Below are 21,181 nucleotides of genomic sequence, written 5' to 3'. Positions count from 1 at the left end.
TTAGAATACCCAATTAATTTATTCCAATTAAGGGGCAATTTATTCACCTACCCTGCACATCTTTGGGTTGTGGGTGCAAAACCCACGCGGGCACGGGGAGAATGTGCAAACTCCACACGGACAGTGACCCAGAGCTGGGATCGAACCTGGGACCTCGGCGCCGTGAGGCAGCAGGGCTAACCCACTGCGCCACCGTGCGAGAGAAACAGTGTTAATGTTTCAGGGTCAATTACATTTTACCGTAACTCTGAAGAAAGGTCATCAACTTGAAATGTTAGCTTAGTTTCATTCTCCACAGATTCTGTCAAACTAGTCCGTTATTATGGGCTTATCTTGGGATTTGTTGGGTTCTTACTTAGAAAACACCTTGCTGGAGACAATGGTTTTTGTCCAAATTCATTTATTTACATGCAATATAAATAGGTTAAATAAGACCAAGACACTGCTGGAGCTACCCTCTCAGATGCTCACTTAGTGACATCACTGTGACATAGTTCCTTTCACACATGCTCAGTAGCTTTAGTATTTCCAATATTTTCAGTCTTATTTCAGGTTTCCGGTATCTGCAGTTTAACGTTTAGCTTACCACCACCTCTCTGTCTGTCTCTGCCGAGATCAGCTAACTTAGTTAGCCCTTTTAGTCCTGCTTGCAGAGTACATTACATTGTTCCTGTTTATGGTGCCTCGTTTGAACCTGTTACAAAAGAAATTGAAGAATTAACTTTGCATAAGTATTATTCTTCCAAATAGTCACGGTTTCAAGACTGAGGTGTATTTTGAATTAACATTATTTTCACAGTGGGTTCTTACACTATTTATTTCATGCCTTCTAAGGCCAAATCAGCCTTATGCTAGGGAGCCACAATGTGTACATGCATTGGATTCACAGGAGGTACCCTCCTGCAATGGGGGAGAACAAACCCATGACTTGATACTCTACCAGCAAAACTAATGCATGACAGCTCAGCTTGTGTATATTTTACAATAAATGTATCTCTCAAAGGAATGACAGATGGTTTGCCACACACACTTGTTTTACCCACATCTCCATTTCCTTGTTTCCATGGAAAACAGGATTCAATGATTCTTGTTCCATTTGAGAAAACTTAGCAACTGAGCGTGTCCAAATCTTCCTTTTGTAGAAACTTGCTGTGCTTGATTTTGTTGAAAACCTATCCACAGAGCATCAAGCTGAGTACCACTCAATAGCAGGTTACCAGTTAATATATATTGTGAATTTGAATTTCTTTCTCTGTCCAATTAGTTGCCCACTTCTACAGGCATGGTTTCCTATTGGAACAAGCCCTGGGGCTTCTCTCCCATTTTAATTGCTCAACATCTGCGTACTGAGTTATATCTGATTGGTATAGGTCAGGTTTGACGCTGCCATAATTTAGTCAATCTGACTGTAGATTTATATGTGCTCTCATTTGAAAGATGATGGAGTACTGCTGAGGCAATGCCATTAATCTTTCCTGCTGCTGCTCGCCAGCATCAGCACCCAATTTGATATGACAGCTTCTAAATAGGAAACTCCTCCATTAATCCACTGATAGTTTGTACAGGAGAAAAGAAATCCTTAAATGCCAATTTGACATGATATTTCTGAACAGTGTCTTTGTGATGTGCAGCTTTAAGGCAACCTGGTTCAGCTTAATTGCTTTCTGTTGTAAGGGACTTTACTTAAGTTGAGCAGGATGTGGATAGAACCTATGAATTCTGGTGTATAAAATCATTCTGGTTGATTAAACACCATGTTGTCCAAAGAATATAATGACCTTTCATATAAGTACTAGATGAAAACAGCAGTTGGGTGTCACCAATACAATATGTGTCTGAAACTGATAGACCCCGATGCTGATTTGTCCAGTCTCAGTAGATGTATTCTGTATTTAAATAAGGTGATAGAATTTAATATGTGGTTGTAATAAATTAAATGGTTCTCCTCAAGAACATGATAAAAAGCCATCAGAGGAGGTGACCCCAATTTAATTAACATGCCTGATGCATTGCCTCGTCCACAAAATGCCATTCAGAATGTTAATGAGCATTCGTAGCTGTAGCACAATATTCAATTACTGCCTTGCCTTAGGAAATAGTCATTTCTTTTTGATTTTTTTTCATTGAGTTACATTTCAAGATTTTCAGCTGTCAGTAAATGTTGTCCCATTCTGGGGTATAAATTCCTTAAAAGACATTTGGTGAAGTTACGATGCCATATTATTAGTATTTGCTTCCTGGACATCAATCATTGCACAGTAGAGAAAAAGAGATAAGATGATGTAATAGAAACCTTACAACAGAACTGTTGATTTTCTTAAAATGTTGTTGAACACTGATAAATCATTTAAGAGGAGTTATGGTGAAGAACTGTGATATCCATTTTGTGAAATTACCCCTATTTGTTCTTCCTTATCATCCTCTGAAAATGCGAGATAGGCGAGAATGTAGTTCTGTAGGTGCTAATTACGCTCCAGTACTTGATGGGCTACATCATAGCCTTACTGCATACTGCCCTCACGTAATGTTCAGGAGTTGGAACTTTGGCTGATTTTTGTTTTGTAGCCAATGTTAACAACCTAATGCTGCCTTTGCCTGAAATCACAAGGTGAAAATAGTAGACTGGACTGTGATGCCCCAAATTTGAATAGCTTGCTGAGTGTGAGGAGTGACATTGAACAAAGCAACAATGAGCAGTATCTGGTGCCCATGGAAACTAATGCAAGTGTGGCTACCAGCTTAAGCAGGGAACATTGAACAATAGCAGAAAGCTTTTTTTTAAAGTAACTGGGAGTGTGTCACCCAAAGTATTGGTTTTAGAAGGAAATAAAAGGTTTGCCTTTATACAGCACCTTTCAAGATAAGATGATCTAATCAAAACCTTACAACAAAACTGTTAATTTTTGTGAAATGTTGAATACTGATAAATCATTTAAGAGAAGTTATAGTAAAGAACTGTGATATCCATTTTGTGGAATTACCCTGATTTGTTTTTCCCTTTCATCCTCTGAAAATGCTAGATGGCCGAAAATGTAGTTCTGTAGGTGCTGATTATGCTCCAGTACTTTACACAATCTCAGAAAAGGCCAAGGGTTTTATAGCCAAGCAAGTGTTTTCAAAGTGTAGTCACTCTGTAATGCAAAATACAGCAAAGTACCACAAACAGCATTATGATAATGGCCAAATAGTCTCTTTTTTTCATGTTGCTGATGTTGATTTTAGGTGGGATGAACAATACGCTTCATGATTATTCCCATGGTGTTAATGAGGGTAAATTTCCATTTTGGCAGCATTCCTTACTGGAAAACTAGAGCCTGAATTTTCAGGATCCTGAGTGCTCAACGCTTGCCATCCTGAGAATCGGCGGGGATTGCATCTCTGCCAACTCTTGACAGGCCCGCTACCATTATACACTCAACTGAGCGTTGAGTGGCAGCAGGCGGGATTTTCGTTCACCCTTGGATAACAGTGCGATGCCTGACAGTTCTCCAGCAATTCTAATCACAGGGCTGCAATGGCCAGAAGAGGTACTGCAGCGCTGTGCCTGAGCCTAAGTCCCGGAACTGCACTTTATGGTACTTGCCAGGGATCCTGGGAAGGGTAGGGAATGTCTTGAATGACAGAAGGGGGTCGAACGAAATGTCAGGGTAGGCAGTGGGGGGAAGGGTGGGGACCGTGGGCCAGCATTCCCATTTCCTGAGGGGAGGGGTCTTCTGACTGGGGCCCCGCTCCCGAGATTGAGGGTGAAAAGGTTTTAGTTCCGCACCCTGATCCAACTGGTGCCTGCTAGACTAAAATTGAAGCTGGGTGGGAAAAGGCCCTTAAGTGGCCATTTACTGGTCCCTTAAGGGCCTTAATAGGGACATGGCCAGGCAATGGGCTTGTTTCCTGTCTCTGTCCTTGCCCGTCCCTCCGTAAAATTGCATCTGGGTTGGGGCAGGCGGGATCCCAGAGAGAATCCCGTCCATGCGGTTTTATGCCCACCCACCTCTGAATCCGTCAGCAGGTGGAATGCTGACCTAGGTTTGCTGAATAGTGGGCAGTCAATCTGTTACCGTCCCTTATGCCACCCTGGCAAATTTACATCCAAAATATCTAAATTTTCTTGTTATATCTTGAGTACTTCATATTTTTGTTTTCAGTGCAGCTTGAAAATTTGTCTCCACTTATACTCTTCACCTCTTACACCCAAAAGAAATGTTGCAGGTGTCTTTTATATTTTGAATTCCTAATTTAAGCCAAAGTGTCTAATTCTCAGTTCTCTACTCATAGACAAGCAGAATGATGTGGAGATGCCCTCCCCCACACAGAAGGACAGAGACAAGAAGAAAAAGCAACAACTCATGACACAGATCAGTGGAGTAAAAAAATTGATGCATAGTTCCAGCCTTTCACACTCCAGCATCCCTCGATTTGCTGTCAAAACTGACTTGGAAGAGTATCTTTCCAAGGTACAAAGCAAACCACTGTTTATAATTTTACAGTAATAAACATTTAGTCCCTGGAACCTTTTCTGCTATTCTGCGAGATAATGGCTAATCTGTGACCCAACTATCTTATAATGCCTTTGGTTAATAGAGATCTAAGTTTTAAAATTAGCAATTGACTTCCCATTGAATGCCATTTACCAGAGAGTTCCAAACTTCCTAACAACACTCCTGAAAGATGTGGCTCTAATATTGAGGCTATACAACACCCCCACCCCCTCCAACCCTACATTCCTGAGCCAGCAGAAATACCTATCTATCCTAATTAGTTCTTCTTAATTTATTGAAAATGTTGATTAAATCATCCCTGAACTTTTAAATTCAAAGGAATACAACCCTATTTTGTGTAATCTTGCATTGCAATTTAGCCTTTAAGTGCAGATATCATTCTAGTAAATCTTCACTGTGCTTCCTTGAAGAACATTTGTGGAGACCAGAACTAACCATTTTCTGCTTTAATGTTTATAAACCAGCTGCTTTTTATTTTTATATTTCTTCCTTTCTCAGACTCATGCATTAGTGGTTGGTATTCCTTAGTGCACTACCCAAGTGAGCAATCTTCACATGTAAGCACAGTCGGCTTCTGCAAACTACTCAATATGGTAGTGCATTCCAGCTGTCCTGATCAAACAGTAGCAGTCACCAGGTAGCATTCAGGAGTGGGAATCTTGGCTGAAATGTCCTCCTTTTGTCCCGAGGTTCACAACTAACTGTTCTACCAACGCATTATTTCAGATTAGTTGAGTTAGCAAGAACTGAATCAAACCTGGAGATTTTACTTGCCTGCTTGGCTCAATTTCACAATGATTAATGATTTTCTAACAATTGACAAAGAGAAAATGGGCTCTTTTACAAAGTCTCCCAAGAAAAGCATCAGGTCAGTTGTTCCTCATGCTGGTAATGTACAACAATACATCGGTTTTATATTCTTTTGTGGAAGTGGGCACCTCTGGCCAGGTCAGCAATTGTTATCCATCCGTAATTACCCTTGAGTAGGTGATGGTGTGCTGCCTTCTTGAACCATTACAGTTCCTGTGTTATTGGAACACCCACAGTGCTATTAGGGAGGGAGTTCCAAGCTTTTGTTCCAGAGACAAAAGAAACAGTGATATATTCTAAGTCAGGTGGCGTGTGACTTGGAGAGCAACTTGCAGGTGGTGGTGTTCCCATACATCTGCTGCCCTTGTCCTTCCAGGTGATAGAGGTCACATGGGTTTGCAAACAAATGAACAACAAAGAAAGGAAACATGTCCCACTCTGTCTTGTGGTGTCAATCAGTCTGAATGTTTCTTTAACTATGCTGATTCAGTTAAAATGTTCAATTCTAGTGCGGTTTAGAAATCTCTTCTAACTTTTACTCTTCATCCCCTGAAACTCAAACTGTGCACGTGGATAAGTGAGGAAGGTCAACAGGCATTGATGGCGCATCAACTGTAGAATAAGAACACCACAAAATCCACTTTGTGGCACCTAATTTGTTTTTTTTTATCTATTAAAAAATCAGAATGAATATGGGCCTGGCTGTGGTTTTGAGATTGCTACGATATTGATATTTAGAGGAAAGTCAGTAAATCAGAGACATTTCTCACAAGGGTATAAAATGGGGCTGGGTGGTGGTAGGGTGTCCTGAACAATTTGATAGGGAAATACAGATAAAGCTATAAATATAAGAAAGGACCCATATTTTAGTCGCTAGTCCATTTAGATAACCCTAGTTAAGTTAGCAATGAGAGTCTATAGTTGGCCTCTGCACATGGCCAAAAGAAGGAAAAATCATGGACAGGATTCTCCATTAGCCGACGCCAAAATCGTGAAAGACGATTGGGCGGAGAATCAGTTCCGACGCTAAAATCGCGGCAGGCACCGAATTGACACAAAATCGCAATGCTCCAGCACCTCGACAGCAGTGTCAATGTGTTCCAGAATGCTCGTACAATAGACACCGTTTGCACATCATTAGCGGGCCCAACCCGGTATTCTCCGGGGCCTCCGCAATTCTCCACCTCCGAGGGGCCGAGTTCACGACGGCGGGGTTCACTTGTGTTTTTTAAAATTGTGATACCAGCATGGTGAATGCTGAGGGAGAGAGAGGGGGTACAGAAGGTGCCCAACATCACCTGGTCAATGTGATTTCCCATTGTGGGGCAGCCCCACGCCGCAGGAAACCCCCGGGCTGCTGGCAAAATGGAAAATCCCGAAGGCAGAGAATTCATCCCTTAGTCTCAGAAATGAAGAATCCCGCCCCCAGGTTCCCGTTCATGATACCTTTCCAGCATTTCTTGCTACAAAGTGTAGACACTGGGTGGAATTTACCGAGCAACCCGTTGCGTGTTTTCCGGGGGCAGAAGAGGGCCTGCCATTGGCCGGCAGCGGGATCTTCGGGTTTCCTGTTGAATGCACCCATCGCTGCCAGCAAATCAGCGATGGGAGCGCACTTTTGGCGGCACCAGAAGATCCCACCAGCATGAATGGCTGGAAAATCTCACCAATTGTGTCAATAAAGGATTTTGTTGGTCTCACATCCACCCTGTGCTCGACATATCAATATTAACAAATCACCTCAAATTAATATTTTCATTACAAAAATAATTGTTACAGTAAGATGCATTGGATAAAAATAGGGAAATTGTGTGTTGAACTGTAATATTTCAATGTGAGGTTTAATTAATATTTCAGGCATTCTTTAGTAATTGCAGTATTTCACTTTGGCTTTGCAGGAGCTCGATGACCTGAATAAGTGGGGCCTTAACATATTTAAAGTGGCAGAGTTTTCAAACAATAGACCACTCACCTGCATTATGTACACTATCTTCCAGGTTAGTGAAGTCAAGTGGGCCGAAGATACTAATTATTTCTGACTTAATTGCCACCAACTTTAGTATATGGCATTTTGTTGCACAGATTAATAAATATAAGGCAAATCATTCTGCACAAAATCATTTTCAGTGAAATGTTGCCCAATATGAATTGTGTTCACTTTTAATTAATACTAACTTGGCGTTCAAATGATGTCTATACAAATAAGTCAGATCAGCATTTTATAAATAACTTCCAACAGGAGCGGGATTTGCTGAAGACTTTTAGGATCCCCGTTGACACATTTGTAACGTACATCATGACACTGGAAGATCACTACCATGGAGATGTGGCCTACCATAACAGCTTGCATGCAGCTGATGTTGTACAATCTACACACATTCTTCTTTCTACTCCAGCACTTGATGTAAGTAAACCTTAAAGACCAAGAAATAATAATTGTCATTTATATAGGCCTCTCTTAACTTTCAGACATCCCAAAGTGCTTCACAGGCAATGAAGCATTTTGTAGCGAATCAGGACTAAACCATCCTTCGGGCCGGCGCGATGCCCGTCTGATTGGCGCCGGCTTTGGAGCCAGTCGGCGGACATCCCGCCGTTGGGGGAGAATTTCGCCCCTGGTCTGGATTTTGGAATGCAAACCGCTAAAGGAAAGCATTATTATGAGAGAAGGTTTTAATGTGTGTTTTTGGGATTGAAGTTTAGAAATTCACGTGTCAATCATCTGGGGGGTTTCTGAGGAGACATCCACAAATGTTCACTTAGGGTTCAGATGGAGAGTGTATTTGCCCACAGTCATCTTGGGCAAAATTCTCCCCCAACGGCGCGATGTCCGCCGACTGGCGCCAAAGCCGGCGCCAATCAGACGGGCATCGCGCCGGCCCAAAGGTGCGGAAGGCTCCGCATCTTTGGCGGCCTAGCCCCAACATTGAGGGGCTAGGCCGACGCCGGAGGGATTTCCGCCCCGCCAGCTGGCGGAAATGGCGTTTATTTCCCCGCCAGCTGGCGCGGAAATGCGGCGCATGCGCGGGAGCGTCAGCGGCCGCTGTCAGTTTCCCAGCGCATGCGCGGGAGCGTCAGCGGCCGCTGTCAGTTTCCCTCGCATGCGCAGTGGGGAGAGTCTCTTCCGCCTCCGCCATGGTGGAGGCCGTAGCGGAGGCGGAAGGGAAAGAGTGCCCCAACGGCACAGGTCCGCCCGCGGATCGGTGGGCCCCGATCGCGGGCCAGGCCACTGTGGGGGCACCCCCCGGGGTCAGATCGCCCCGCGCCCCCCCCAGGACCCCGGAGCCCGCCCACGCCGCCTGGTCCCGCCGGTAAATACCAGGTTTGATTTACGTCGGCGGGACAGGCAATTCCTGGGCGGGACTTCGGCCCATCCGGGCCGGAGAATCCAGCGGAGGGTCCCGCCAACCGGCGCGGCCGGATTCCCGCCCCCGCCCAATCCCCGGGAGCGGAGACTTCGGCGGGGGCGGCGGCGGGATTCACGGCGGCCAACAGCCATTCTCCCACCCGGCGGGGGGTCGGAGAATGACGCCCCTTGTGTTTAAAATGGACTTTGTGTTAATGAGACCATTATAGATGTAGATGTACTTTGTAATCAGTGTTAATCCTAAAACCTGTGTGTAACTATAAAGCTAAATGCGTATTGTACCGTAATCCATTTTGTTCATGTTTAATAAATGTTTTTGTTTTATTGTTAAACCTAATTAGCGACCCGCTTACTCTGTTCCTCAACATTTTATTTTAAAAATCAAAGTTATGGTCGTTTGAGCCAGGGTTCCATTCTAGGAATTCCCCGTCCAGTTATAACACCAACTGGGATGGTAACATATTGAAATTATATTTTCCTGATCCAATAACGGATTTATCATTCTGATGAAAGGTTATTAACCTGTAATATTAAATCTGTTTCTTCCCACAGATGTTGTCTGACCTACCAAGCATTTTCTGTTTTTAATTCAGATTTCCAGCATCTGTAATATTTTGCTTTTGTCTGGAGGTATATTTTATTTTCTCCCCTCCTTTCCTGAGCTATTGATTCATGGTGGATGTTCAAATCCAAAGTGATGGTATGTCATCGAAGTGACAAGTCTTCATGTTTATGACATGCCATTCAGCTGTGTTCAACATCACAATTAAACCTGATCCTGGATTATTCCCATTCTATGTGATCTTTACAATTCGGATAATTAGATAGAAATCAGAATACAGTCTCTGTAATTTTTTTCCCTTTCTCCTCCCGCACACACCTCCAAAGCTGAGGAACATCAAAGCTAAATATAGTCCTCCCAAAACCGACCTAGCAGAGTTCACCTTAATTCATCACAGAACTTCTAGGATTGTGTTATCCAGTAAAGTACAGTGCTGCATCGTTCCTTGGCTATTAAGGAAAACCCTTGTGTGGTGAATTTCAACGTAACTTCCAGTTCAGTGGATGACTTTTTTTTCAGCGAATCAGGGCTAAAGTAGAAATAGTCATCGATATCGTTCTGGGGCTCAGACTTGTTTATCCAAGACAAGGAAATGTCAGACATTACACATGAACTTTCATGACTTGGAAAGCAAAGCTGGCTGGAACTGATGTTCATGTGTCTGTGGGCAGATTAAATAGATTAAAAAGGTTTTCAAATGAAAGCTGCATGCAATTTAAAAAAATATATTCTATTTTAAAGAATCCAGGTATCAACACCAATACTACTGAAAATTACAGAATTGAAAATAAATTCCAGCCAGTTTTGAAATCTGAAATAAAAGCAGAAAATACTGGATATCGAGAACATCTGAAAACGAATAGCTTACCATTTCATATGGGATTCTTCACCAGTACCATTCTGATGAAGGATTCAACTTGAAATATTAACCTATATTCTATTCAAGCACTTGGCCCACTTCCATAGCCTCAGAATCTTGCTCCTTTACTGGGAATTTAAATTTTATATTAAGCCAGAACTAATTTATTCCTATTAGCTCACATCCAGTTCTGAATTCTACTCTCATGCTGCTAAATAATCTTGTTTTACCGTTGTCCACTAACTCTACTTGGCTTTCAGAACACCTCTGTTGCTCTTCTCTAGGTTTCATTGGGTTCCAATGTCCCTGTTGTTCCCCCAAACTTGTGCCTTCCTCACCTCCCTCAGCTCTCTCTTCCCATATTGATCCTGTGAATTATTCTTCACCCTCTCCTTGCTCCCTGCACTTCATTCTTCTTGGCCCTTGGGTTTAATTCTCATTGGTATTCCTGATTCTTTGGTGTGCATAGCTAACACTTGAGGTCTCGGTGGACCTTGGACCCCTTGGTCAATCTGGTGGCTCATGGTTAGCTCTCTGTTCCTCCTTGGCCATGCACGGTAACATAGTGGTTAGCACAGTTGCTTCACAGCTCCAGGGTCCCAGGTTCAATTCCCGGCTTGGGTCATTGTCTGCGGAGTCTGCACATTCGCCCTGTGTCTGCGTGGGTTTCCTCCGGGTGCTCCGGTTTCCTCCCAGAATCCAAAGATGTGCAGGTTAGGTGGATTGGCCATGCTAAATTGCCCTTAGTGTTCAAAAGGTAAAAGGTTGGGTCGGGGTTATTGGGTTATGGGGATAGGGTGGAGGTATGGGCTTGGGTAGGGTTCCCTTTCCAAGGGCCGGTGCAGACTCGATGGGCTAAGTGGCCTCCTTCTGCACTGTAAATTCTATAATTCTATGATTCTATGAATCCACTGGATAATCTCTAGCAGCACACTTACTGATACTCCACTACTTGATTGGCTTATGCATCCATTTCCCCAACCTACACAGCTGTCTCTGAATCCAAACACTGGTTTATGGACGCTCCATGCGGACTCCCACCCTGTCTACAAATCAGCTTCATTTCATTATGCAGGATCTCATATTCCAAATATTGACCTCTTTCATATTGTCTGCTCCTGTCCTCTGGCAATGACTAGGATATTTCCCCTAATTTGTTGCTTGCTTATTTTCATTCGCGTTTATTTAGCCTATTGCTTCTATCTCCTTTGCACCACCCACCCTGGGGGAATTATCTTCTTCTCATGCACTCACCCAATCTGCTACTATCCTTCTGACTTTGTCAGCAGATCAACTATCACCACCCTATGCACATTACCTTCCTGGATGTTTGTTTACTCTTGAACAAGGTCAATAACAATGAATGAATGAATTACTATCCTGGATTTGGCTGAAACCTGAACCACATTATTGAATCCACTTGGTTATACCTAGCAGTTGTCTCATCTAAACTGCTGCAATGGTGATGTAGCACAGAATCACACTTTGGTCTATTTCTACCAATTTTCTGGTATGTTCACCTCCTTTGTGTACCTCACCTTATACCACCGGTCTTCCCTTACCTTTAAAATCCTCATTCGTTACCACCTCTACTCACTCCAAGGCCTGAATATTTTGGATAGTGGGGTTTCCCTTTCCGCCATCCGAAGAGTCATTGGGAACACATCCCTGCAGTCCCTGCCTGCCCCACAACCATTTCAGGCTCCAATGAGCCCCTGACTCACTCGGGAGGAGATCCTACCTTAGACAGTTGCCAGCCAATCAGATTGGCCAACAGATGTCTGGTCCCTGCAGCGACAGGGGCTGCAGTGGCGAGAAGAGGAAATGCATCAACATGTCAGAGTCCAAGTCCCGGGACCGGCCGGCAAGTTAAGTTCTAGGGGTCCCAGGGCGGGGAGGGAATGAAGGCCTGGGGGTGAGTGAACAGTGGGCGATTGGGGCGCTGAGAGGCAGGCTGATGGTGGGGGAGTGGGAATGGGGGGGCTGGGGGGTGGGGGGGGTGGGGAACCAGCAGCCACTGGACCTTAAAGAGGGGTCTGCAGTGTCCAAAGTTGGAAGGGAGCTTCTGATGCAGGTACCCATTCCCCTTCCCATCCAACACCTCAGCCTTTTAATTTTTGGTCTTCTCATGTCAAATAATTCCCCCGTTGGTTTAAAAATTGAGGTTGAGCAGGAAACAGCCGTCAAGTAGTCAATAATTGGGACATGGGCGGATCGCCTGTCCGAGACCTTGCCCGCCCCTGTGTAAAATTGCTGAGAGGTCAGGCCGGGCTGGAACCCAGAGGGAATCGTGTTCTTTCAATTTTATGCTTCCAACCCCGCCCCACCTACTCCGTTCCTTCAATTCACACACCCCTACCACCTCCATCCCCATTCCCTCACCCCCAGCCTAAAAAACCACCACCAAGGGAGCGGAAATTCAGGCCCTCGGGGATCTATCTCTGGCTCCTATTCTACCTCATCTATATGCTGGTCCTTGGCAACATCATTCAAAGACCTAACACATTCTACCTGTGCATTAGTGATAATCAGCTCTATATCACCATAATCTCTCCCGATTCCTTCGTGCTGTCAGATTGTTCATCCAGTGTCCAGTGATGGACGAACAACAATGGTGAAGGTCAAAGTCATCACCTTCAGCTCCCACCACGAACTCCAGTCCCTCAGCACCAATGCCACCCCACATCCTGGCTTCTGTCTCAGGTTGAACCACCTTGGCGTCCTATGACCCCTGAGCTCCTAACTCCACATATTCTCCAAAACCACAAAAAGTATACACCTACTTCCAAACCTGTAATACTGCTGTTTTCCACCCTTGCCTCAGGCTATCTGCTGGTATCTGAATTTTGTTCTTTCGGAACTCATTTATTCCAGTGCTCTCTTGACTGGTTTCTCAGTCTCCATAAATTTCAGCTCATCCAACACCCTGCTGCCCATATCCAATTTCATGCCAAGTCCTGCTGACTCATCATCTTCTGTTTGCTGATCTGTATTGGCTCCTTTCTGAAGCTAGCTAGTGGCATCCTGGAAACTAATTAATATGAAATCAATAGTTAGTGTTATATAGATAATATCACTCATGTCACTAGAACTTGTTCAGGTCAGTTTATAATTTTTTTAAATTTGAGGGTATCATCACTTTTTAAAAACTCCATGCGTTTTCTTCTCTGCTCTTCCTGGATAGCAGGCAGCAACCAGACGTCCACCCGTCTGAGGTGACTATGAGGTAGCAGATAAATGCATTTTCCAAGGAAATCTGTCCCTTTGATTTTTTTATCACTGCAAAATGGTGTTTGATGTGAAACAGATTAAGAATTTTAATTAATTAATGTGCGATTATTCCTGCCTTTCATGCTCATTCACATTTGTTTGATGTTACTCTTTTCCAGGCAGTGTTCACAGACCTTGAGATTCTTGCTGCAATTTTTGCAGCTGCAATCCATGATGTGGATCATCCTGGTGTCTCCAATCAATTTTTAATTAATACCAGTAAGTATATTAGTTACCAAATGAATGAGTATTAATTTCAAAACAATTTTCAACTATCCGATTGTTTATTTTGTATTCATTTTTTTATTTTTATGCATTGTCTAACACTTGTCAACTACAGGCTTCACAGCGCCAGGGACCCAGGTTCAATTCCTCGCTTGGGTCACTGTCTGTGCGGAGTCTGCATGGGTTTCCTCCGGGTACTCCGGTTTCCTCTCACAAATCCTGAAAGATGCGCTTTTAGGTGAATTGGGCATTCTGAATTCTCCCTCCGTGTACCCGAACCGAGCAGGCGCCGGAGTGTGGCGACTAGGGGTTTTTCACAGTAACTTCATTGCAGTGTTAATGTAAACCTACTTGTGACACTAATGAAGATTATTATTATTATACAGTTGGTGGTATTCTCATCTCTGAGTCACCAGGTTCAGGACTTGAGCACATAAATCAAAGTTGACACTCCAGTGCAGTACTGAATGAGTGATGCACAATGCTATCAGATTGCAGTGTACATCAGTACCTTAAGGAGAGGAGAAGAGAATTGTAGCATGGAAAATAATTAACTTTTGTTCTGTTTATCATGTACTATGTGTTTACCAAATTAGGTGACTATTTGTCAGGTTTGCATGAAATAAATTACCTTCGCATCAGCGGACAGAACTCATGCCTATTGTGTAATTACTCTTATCATAATATGTTCTAGTGGAGGAAATTGGGGCAGTGCTTTCGGCCATGAGGAGATTTCTTAGATTTCCCCCTATCACTCCTTATGCAGAAAATGTAAATCCCCATTGGTCTTCAGTTCAACAAAGACAAGACATTCCCTAATTCTTATCCTATTGACATCATGAGGCTTGATTGTGAATAATGGATGGATATTTTATTCTCCTTACCTGATCCCCTGAGTAAGAAAGCTAATTTTAGCACCTCTATTGCTACCCAGCTGACACCAGCTATTTCATCACAGAATAGAAATCAAATGTAAGACTTCTCTTGTCACTATTGCCGAGATATTACTGAAAAATCATATTGAACTTTGGGAAAGCAAACTTTACTTTTAAGTCAAATATTTATTTTTCTAGTTGTATGAAATTACAGGAACTACGGTGCAGCACTACCTTGACTTTGCAAAGTTGTGAAATTTATTAAATTGGATTATGTTACTGCATCATGGGTGGGATTCTCCAAACCCCCGCTGGGCCGGGGAATCGCGTGAATCCTGCCCCGCCGCCCTGACGCTGGCTGCCGGATTCGCCGATGGCGATTTTTCTGCGGGGCGGGAATCGCATCACGCCAGTCGAGGGCCGTTGGCAGTGGCCCCCCTGGCGATTCTCCGTTCCGCGATGGGCCGAGTTTCGGCCAGTCCCGCCGGCGTAAATCAAACAAGATCCTTACCGGCGGAACCTGGCTCTGTGGGCAGCCTGCGGAGTCCTCGGGGGGGCGCAGGGGGGATCTGGCCCCGAGGGGGGCCACCAGGGTGGCCTGGCCCATGATCAGGGCCCACCGATCTGCAGGCGGGCCTGTGCCGTGGGGGCACTCTTTCCCTCCATGCCGGCTGCTGTAACAGTCTGCCATGGCCAGCGCGGAGAAGAACCCCCCTGCGCATGCGCTGGGATCACGCCAGAACATGCTGCCGCTCCCGCGCATGCGCTAACTCGCCCCGGTTGGTGCAGCGCCAACCCCACCGGCACCGGCCTAGCCCCTGAAGGTGCGGAGGATTCCGCACCTTCCAGGCGGCCCGACGCCGGAGTGGTTCACGCCACTCCTCGGCACCGGTACGGCCTGCCCAGCCGGATAGCAGAGAATTCCGGCCTATATACCTGCCTATTTATTATTTGAAATTAACAGTCCCACTGAAATATACATAATTTAGAGAAATCTTTGAAATATGTCATTTTTGGAGCAATTTGAATGGGAAACTTTCAGCATTGAGTTCTAGACTTGGCATAAGTGAACAGATTTGCCCCCATTCTCATAAGAAAACTAAATGACAGGGAATGACCAAAGGCCATTGAGTTTGTACCATAAACCGTGTACAATTTTCTTCATAATGGACACTGTCCCCTCTGTCTGTACATCATTGCATCAAAGTGCATTGTGACCATTGTATCATATTCTTTTAAGTAGAGAAGTAAGTTCAGATCTACACTGCTTGTAGAGTTGACTGTTTTTTATATGGTTGAAAGCATATGAAAAATAAACAGTTTTTAAAATTCTAAAACTCACTAGCTTCTGGAACATTGGTGATTTCTCAAAGAAAGTCTTTAATTGGGATCATTTATATGTCACACCTACATAGATTTGGCAGTTATTGTGTTTGCGTATTATTGTCTTTCTATCCCAGTTTCTCTGCTTTAACACTTCGTGGGTGCAGTGAGTCATTTTGTGTAGGTGGAGTAAGCAATCAAAATGCGAGTCTCTAAATTAGATCCAAGTGGGCTCAGTTTATAAAGGAATCTGTTAAGATTCATCATCTATATCCTTATATTATGGCATTAATCCAGCCAGTTCTAAACAAATATCATTCAAGCGGTATTTCCAATAAATTACTTTTTTGTTGTCCCTGCGATTTGTTTCAATCCCAAGGATATTTCATCCCACTGCACTGTAAATTCTATGATGATGATTCTATGATACCACCTCTCTTCCTTATGATGCTGATATTAAGGTACAGATGCACATGTGCTAACCACCTTTCTGAACTTTGTCTAGTTGGATGTTATTTACATGGTAGCCGAGATGGTCAATGTCAACAAACGTATTTGGCTGTGGAAAGCCTGATCCTGCCTCACCCAACATTCAAATTAATACCTTTTAGTAATGTGGTTGATCAGTAGTAGGAGCTGATACCAGGAATGGGCAGTTTGTTTTGTGAGGAAAGGTTTCACAGGTTGGTTTGTATCCACTGGAAGTTAGAAGAGTAAGAGATGACTTGATTGAAACCGTTAAGATCCTGAGTGGTCTTGACAGGGTGGATGTGGAGAGGATCTTTCCTCTTGTGGGAAAATCTAGAACTAGGGGTCACTGTTTAAAAATATGGTGTCGCCCATTTAAGACAGATGAAGATAAATATTTTCTCTCCGAGGATTATGAGTCTTTGGAACTCCCTTCCTCAAAAGGTGTTGGAAACAAAGGGCGGGATTCTCCGACCCCCTGCCGGGTCGGCGGCGTGAATCCCACCCCCGCTGGCTGACGTATTCTCCGACGCTGGGGTTTTGGCGGGGGTGAGAATCGCGCCGCGCCGGTCGGCAGCACCTGGCAGCGGCCCCCCCGGTGATTCTCCGGCCCGCGATGGGCCGAGCGGCCGCCCGTTTTTGGCGGGTCTCGCCGGCGTAAATCACAACATTCCTTACCGGTGGGACCTGGCTCCATGGGCGGCCTGCAGAGTACCCGGGGGGGCGCGGGGGGATCTGGCCCTGGGAGATGCCCCCACGGTGGCCTGGCCCGTGATCGGGGCCCGCCGATCCGCGGGTGGGCATGTGCTGTGGGGGCACTCTTTCCCTCTGCACGGCCGCTATCAACCTCTGCCATGGCTGGTGCGGAGAAGAACCCCCTGCGCATGCGCTGGGATGACGCCAGCACACGCTGGCACTCCTGCGCATGTGCCAACTCGTGCCGGCCGGCGGAGGCCCTTCAGCGCCAGTTGGCGTGACGCCAAGCCCTTCCGCGCCGGCTGGAGCAGTTCCAAACACTCCGGCGCCGGCCTAGCCCCTGAAGGTGCGGAGGATTCCACACTTCCGTGCGGCCCGATGCCGGAGTGGTTCCCGCCACTCCTCAGCGCCGTAATGGCCAGCCCCGCCGGTTCGCAGAGAATCCCGCCCCTTGTCTTTGATTATTTCTGAGGCAGAGCTGAATAGATTTTTGACAAACAAGAGACTGAAAGGTTATCGAAGGTGGTTGGGGCGTAATCACTTCTGATTTTTGTGGTGAACCACTGTAATTGGAAATGTAAGGTAGGACCTGCACTACAGATTCGCCGGTAGCTCCTGCCGGCTGGCTCCGCCCACGGAGAACTGTATAAATATGCATGACCTAGTGCCCTGCCATTTCGCCAGCTGCAGCAGGAGGCCACGCATCTGACTGTAATAAAGCCACAGTTGTACCCAACTTTAGTCTTTGTGCAATTGATCGTGCATCAATTTATTACAGTCAGATTTTCCACAGAACACATTAAGCCCGATCGCCTGCAGGTGGATCCGCACTCGCTCGACGCCAGAAAAGACTTTACTCACTGGCTAGCATGTTTTGAGGCATACATCAAGGTTGCGGACCCCGAGCCAACGGAGGCTCAGACGATAAACGTCCTGTACTCCAGACTGAGCTCCAGCTTGTTCCCGTTCATCTAAGACGCCACGAATTACACAAAAGCAATGGAACTCCATAAGGAACACTACACGCAGAAGTCGAACACGCTCTTCGCCAGGCATGTACTCGCCACCCGCATGCAACTACCTGGTGAGTCCATCGAAGACTTCTGGCGGGCCCTAATTCCACTCGTCCGGGACTGTGACTGTCAGGCCGTTACGGCCGCCGAACACGCGAATCGCCTCATGCGCGATGCCTTCGTGACGGGAATTGCGTCGGACCGCATCCGAGAACGATTACTGGAAGGGGCCATGCTCGAACTGGCGGCGACGGAAACCTTGGCGCTCTCCATGACGGTCGCATCCCGTAACGTACAATCGTACCCCTCCCGCCGTGCTGCCCACCCTTCTACTTCCTACCCCTCCTGGACCCCGCCGACGACCTCCTCAGCCGGGGCCCTGCCTTCACAATACGCCTGCACCGCACACCGATGCGCGCACCCCGGGGGTCCCCACTGCTACTTCTGCAGTCAGCAGACGCACCCCCGCCAACAGTGCCCGGCCCGCACTGCCGTTTGTAAAGCCTGCAGTAAAAAGGGCCACTTTGCGCCCGTTATCGCCCCCTCCCCCACGCCAGACGCACAATGGGAGCCGCCATCTTCTCCTCCCGGGTCCATGTGCAACCAATGGGCGCCGCCATCTTGTCCCCCTTTGGCCACGTGCGCCCCATGGGTGCCGCCATCTTGTCCCGACCCCGCAATGTGCGCACCGTGGGCGCCGCCATCTTGTCCCCCACAGGGTCTCCGGACATCCCGACATCGGAACCGCACTCGCTTGCCACCCGAAGCATCCGATGGCTACCCGCAGCTCGCTTCGATGACGCTGGACCAATCTCGCTTGCACAACCTGGCCACCGCGTCGATGACAGTTAAAATTAACGGCCACGCGACCTCGTGCCTGCTGGACTCCGGGAGCACTGAAAGCTTTGTTCACCCAGATACGGTAAGGAGCTGCTCCCTCGCGTTCCACCCTGCCAATCAAAGGATCTCCCTAGCATCCGGATCCCACTCCGTCCCGATCCGAGGCTTTTGTACAGTCACCCTCACGGTCCAGGGCATAGAATTTAGTAACTTCCGCCTCTATGTCCTTCGTAATCTCTGTGCTGCACTCCTGTTGGGCCTGGACTTCCAGTGCAATCTCCAGAGCCTCAACCTCAAATTCGGCGGACCCTCTCTAACCACAGTTACCCCCCCTTACCGTTTGCGGCCTCGCGACCCTCAAGTACAATCCCCCCTCCCTTTTTGCCAACCTAACTGCGGATTGCAAGCCCGTTGCCACTAGGAGCAGACGGTACAGCACCCAGGACAAGACCTTCATCAGGTCCGAAGTCCAGCGGCTGCTTAAGGAGGGTATTATCGAGGTCAGCAACAGCCCCTGGAGAGCCCAAGTCGTAGTGCTTAAAACTGGGGAGAAACACAGGATGGTTGTGGACTACAGCCAGACCATCAATCGGTACATGCAGCTCGGCGCGTACCCCCTCCCACGCATATCTGATATGGTCAATCAGATTGCGCAGTACCGGGTCTTCTCAACAATTGACCTGAAATCCGCCTACCACCAGCTCCCCATCCGGAAGTCAGACCTGCCATACACTGCCTTCGAGGCGGACGGTCGCCTCTACCTCTTCCTTCGGGTCCCTTTCGGTGTCACAAATGGGGTCTCGGTCTTCCAAAGAGAGATGGACCGAATGGTCGACCAGTATAGTTTGCGGGCCACCTTTCCATACTTAGATAATGTCACCATCTGCGGCCATGACCAGCAGGACCACGATGCCAACCTCGATAAATTCCTCCGCACTGCCACTCTTCTCAACCTGACCTACAACAAAGACAAGTGTGTGTTCAGCACGACTCGGTTAGCCATTCTCGGCTATATTGTCCAAAACGGACTTCTCGGGCCCGACCCCAAACGCATGCGCCCCCTCATGGAACTTCCCCTCCCCCACTGCCCCAAGGCCCTCAAACGTTGCCTGGGGTTCTTTTCCTACTACGCTCAGTGGGTCCCAAACTATGCGGACAAGACCCGCCCACTCATTCAGTCCACCCAATTCCCCCTCGCGGCTGAGGCACAACACGCTTTCGCCTGCATCAGAGCAGACATTGCCAAGGCCGGGATGCGCGCAGTGGACGAGTCACTGCCTTTCCAAGTGGAGAACGACGTTTCAGACGTCGCCTTTGCCGCCACTCTAAACCAGGCAGGCAGACCCGTGGCATTCTTTTCCCGCACAATTCATGCCTCTGAAATTCGACATTCATCCGTCGAAAAGGAGGCCCAAGCTATCGTTGAAGCTGTGCGGCATTGGAGGCATTGCCTGGCCGGTAAGAGATTCACTCTCCTTACGGACCAACGGTCGGTAGCCTTCATGATCAATAACACACAGCGGGGCAAGATCAAAAATGATAAAATCTTGCAGTGGAGAATCGAGCTCTCCACCTATAATTACGAGATCTTGTATCGCCCCGGTAAACTCAACGAGTCTCCAGATGCCCTCTCCCGAGGTACATGTGCCAGCGCACAAGTGGACCAACTCCGGGCCCTACACGACAGCCTTTGTCACCCTGGGGTCACTCGATTGTACCATCTGGTCAAAGCTCGCAATCTGCCCTACTCCGTCGAGGAAGTAAGGACAGTCACCAGGGGCTGCTAGGTCTGTGCGGAGTGCAAGCCGCACTTCTACCGGCCAGACCGTGCGCGCCTGGTGAAGGCTTCCCGCCCCTTTGAACGCCTTAGCGTGGATTTCAAAGGGCCCCTCCCCTCCACCGACCGTAACACGTACATTCTCAGTATGGTCGATGAGTACTCCAGATTCCCCTTCGCCATCCCATGCCCCGATATGACGTCCGCCACCGTCATCAAGGCCCTCAGCACCATCTTCGCTCTGTTCGGTTTCCCTGCCTACATCCACAGTGGCAGGGAATCCTCATTCATGAGCGATGAGCTGCGTCAGTTCCTGCTCAGCAGGGGTATCGCTTCCAGCAGAATGACAAGCTACAACCCCCGGGAAAACGGACAGGTAGAACGGGAGAATGGGATGGTTTGGAGGGCCGTCCAGCTGGCCCTATGGTCCAGGAACCTCCCAGCCTCTCGCTGGCAGGAGGTCCTCCCTGACGCTCTACAACCCATCCGGTCACTATTGTGCACCGCCACTAATAACACACCCCATGAACGTGTTTTTATCTTCCCCAGGAAGTCCACATCCGGGGTGTTGCTCCCGACTTGGCTCACTGCTCCAGGACC

The 21,181-nt window shown here is 47.0% G+C and overlaps 1 protein-coding gene across 5 annotated transcripts in view; it reads left to right on the top strand.

Moving 5' to 3' along the window:
• The window catches only part of pde4ba (phosphodiesterase 4B, cAMP-specific a), a 1,458,049-nt gene that overhangs the window by 1,417,315 nt on the left and 19,553 nt on the right, over positions 1–21,181 (top strand). For all 5 annotated transcript variants that reach the window (XM_072511114.1, XM_072511113.1, XM_072511116.1 and 2 more), the window contains 4 exons: positions 4,273–4,451; positions 7,205–7,303; positions 7,546–7,710; positions 13,484–13,583. In XM_072511114.1, coding sequence (XP_072367215.1) covers positions 4,273–4,451; positions 7,205–7,303; positions 7,546–7,710; positions 13,484–13,583 — 543 coding nt within the window. The remainder of the gene's footprint in view (positions 1–4,272; positions 4,452–7,204; positions 7,304–7,545; positions 7,711–13,483; positions 13,584–21,181) is intronic.

Source organism: Scyliorhinus torazame, chromosome 7, assembly GCF_047496885.1.
Source record: "Scyliorhinus torazame isolate Kashiwa2021f chromosome 7, sScyTor2.1, whole genome shotgun sequence".
In the NCBI taxonomy this organism is placed as follows: domain Eukaryota; kingdom Metazoa; phylum Chordata; class Chondrichthyes; order Carcharhiniformes; family Scyliorhinidae; genus Scyliorhinus; species Scyliorhinus torazame.
This window is presented reverse-complemented; position numbering and strand designations above follow the sequence as displayed.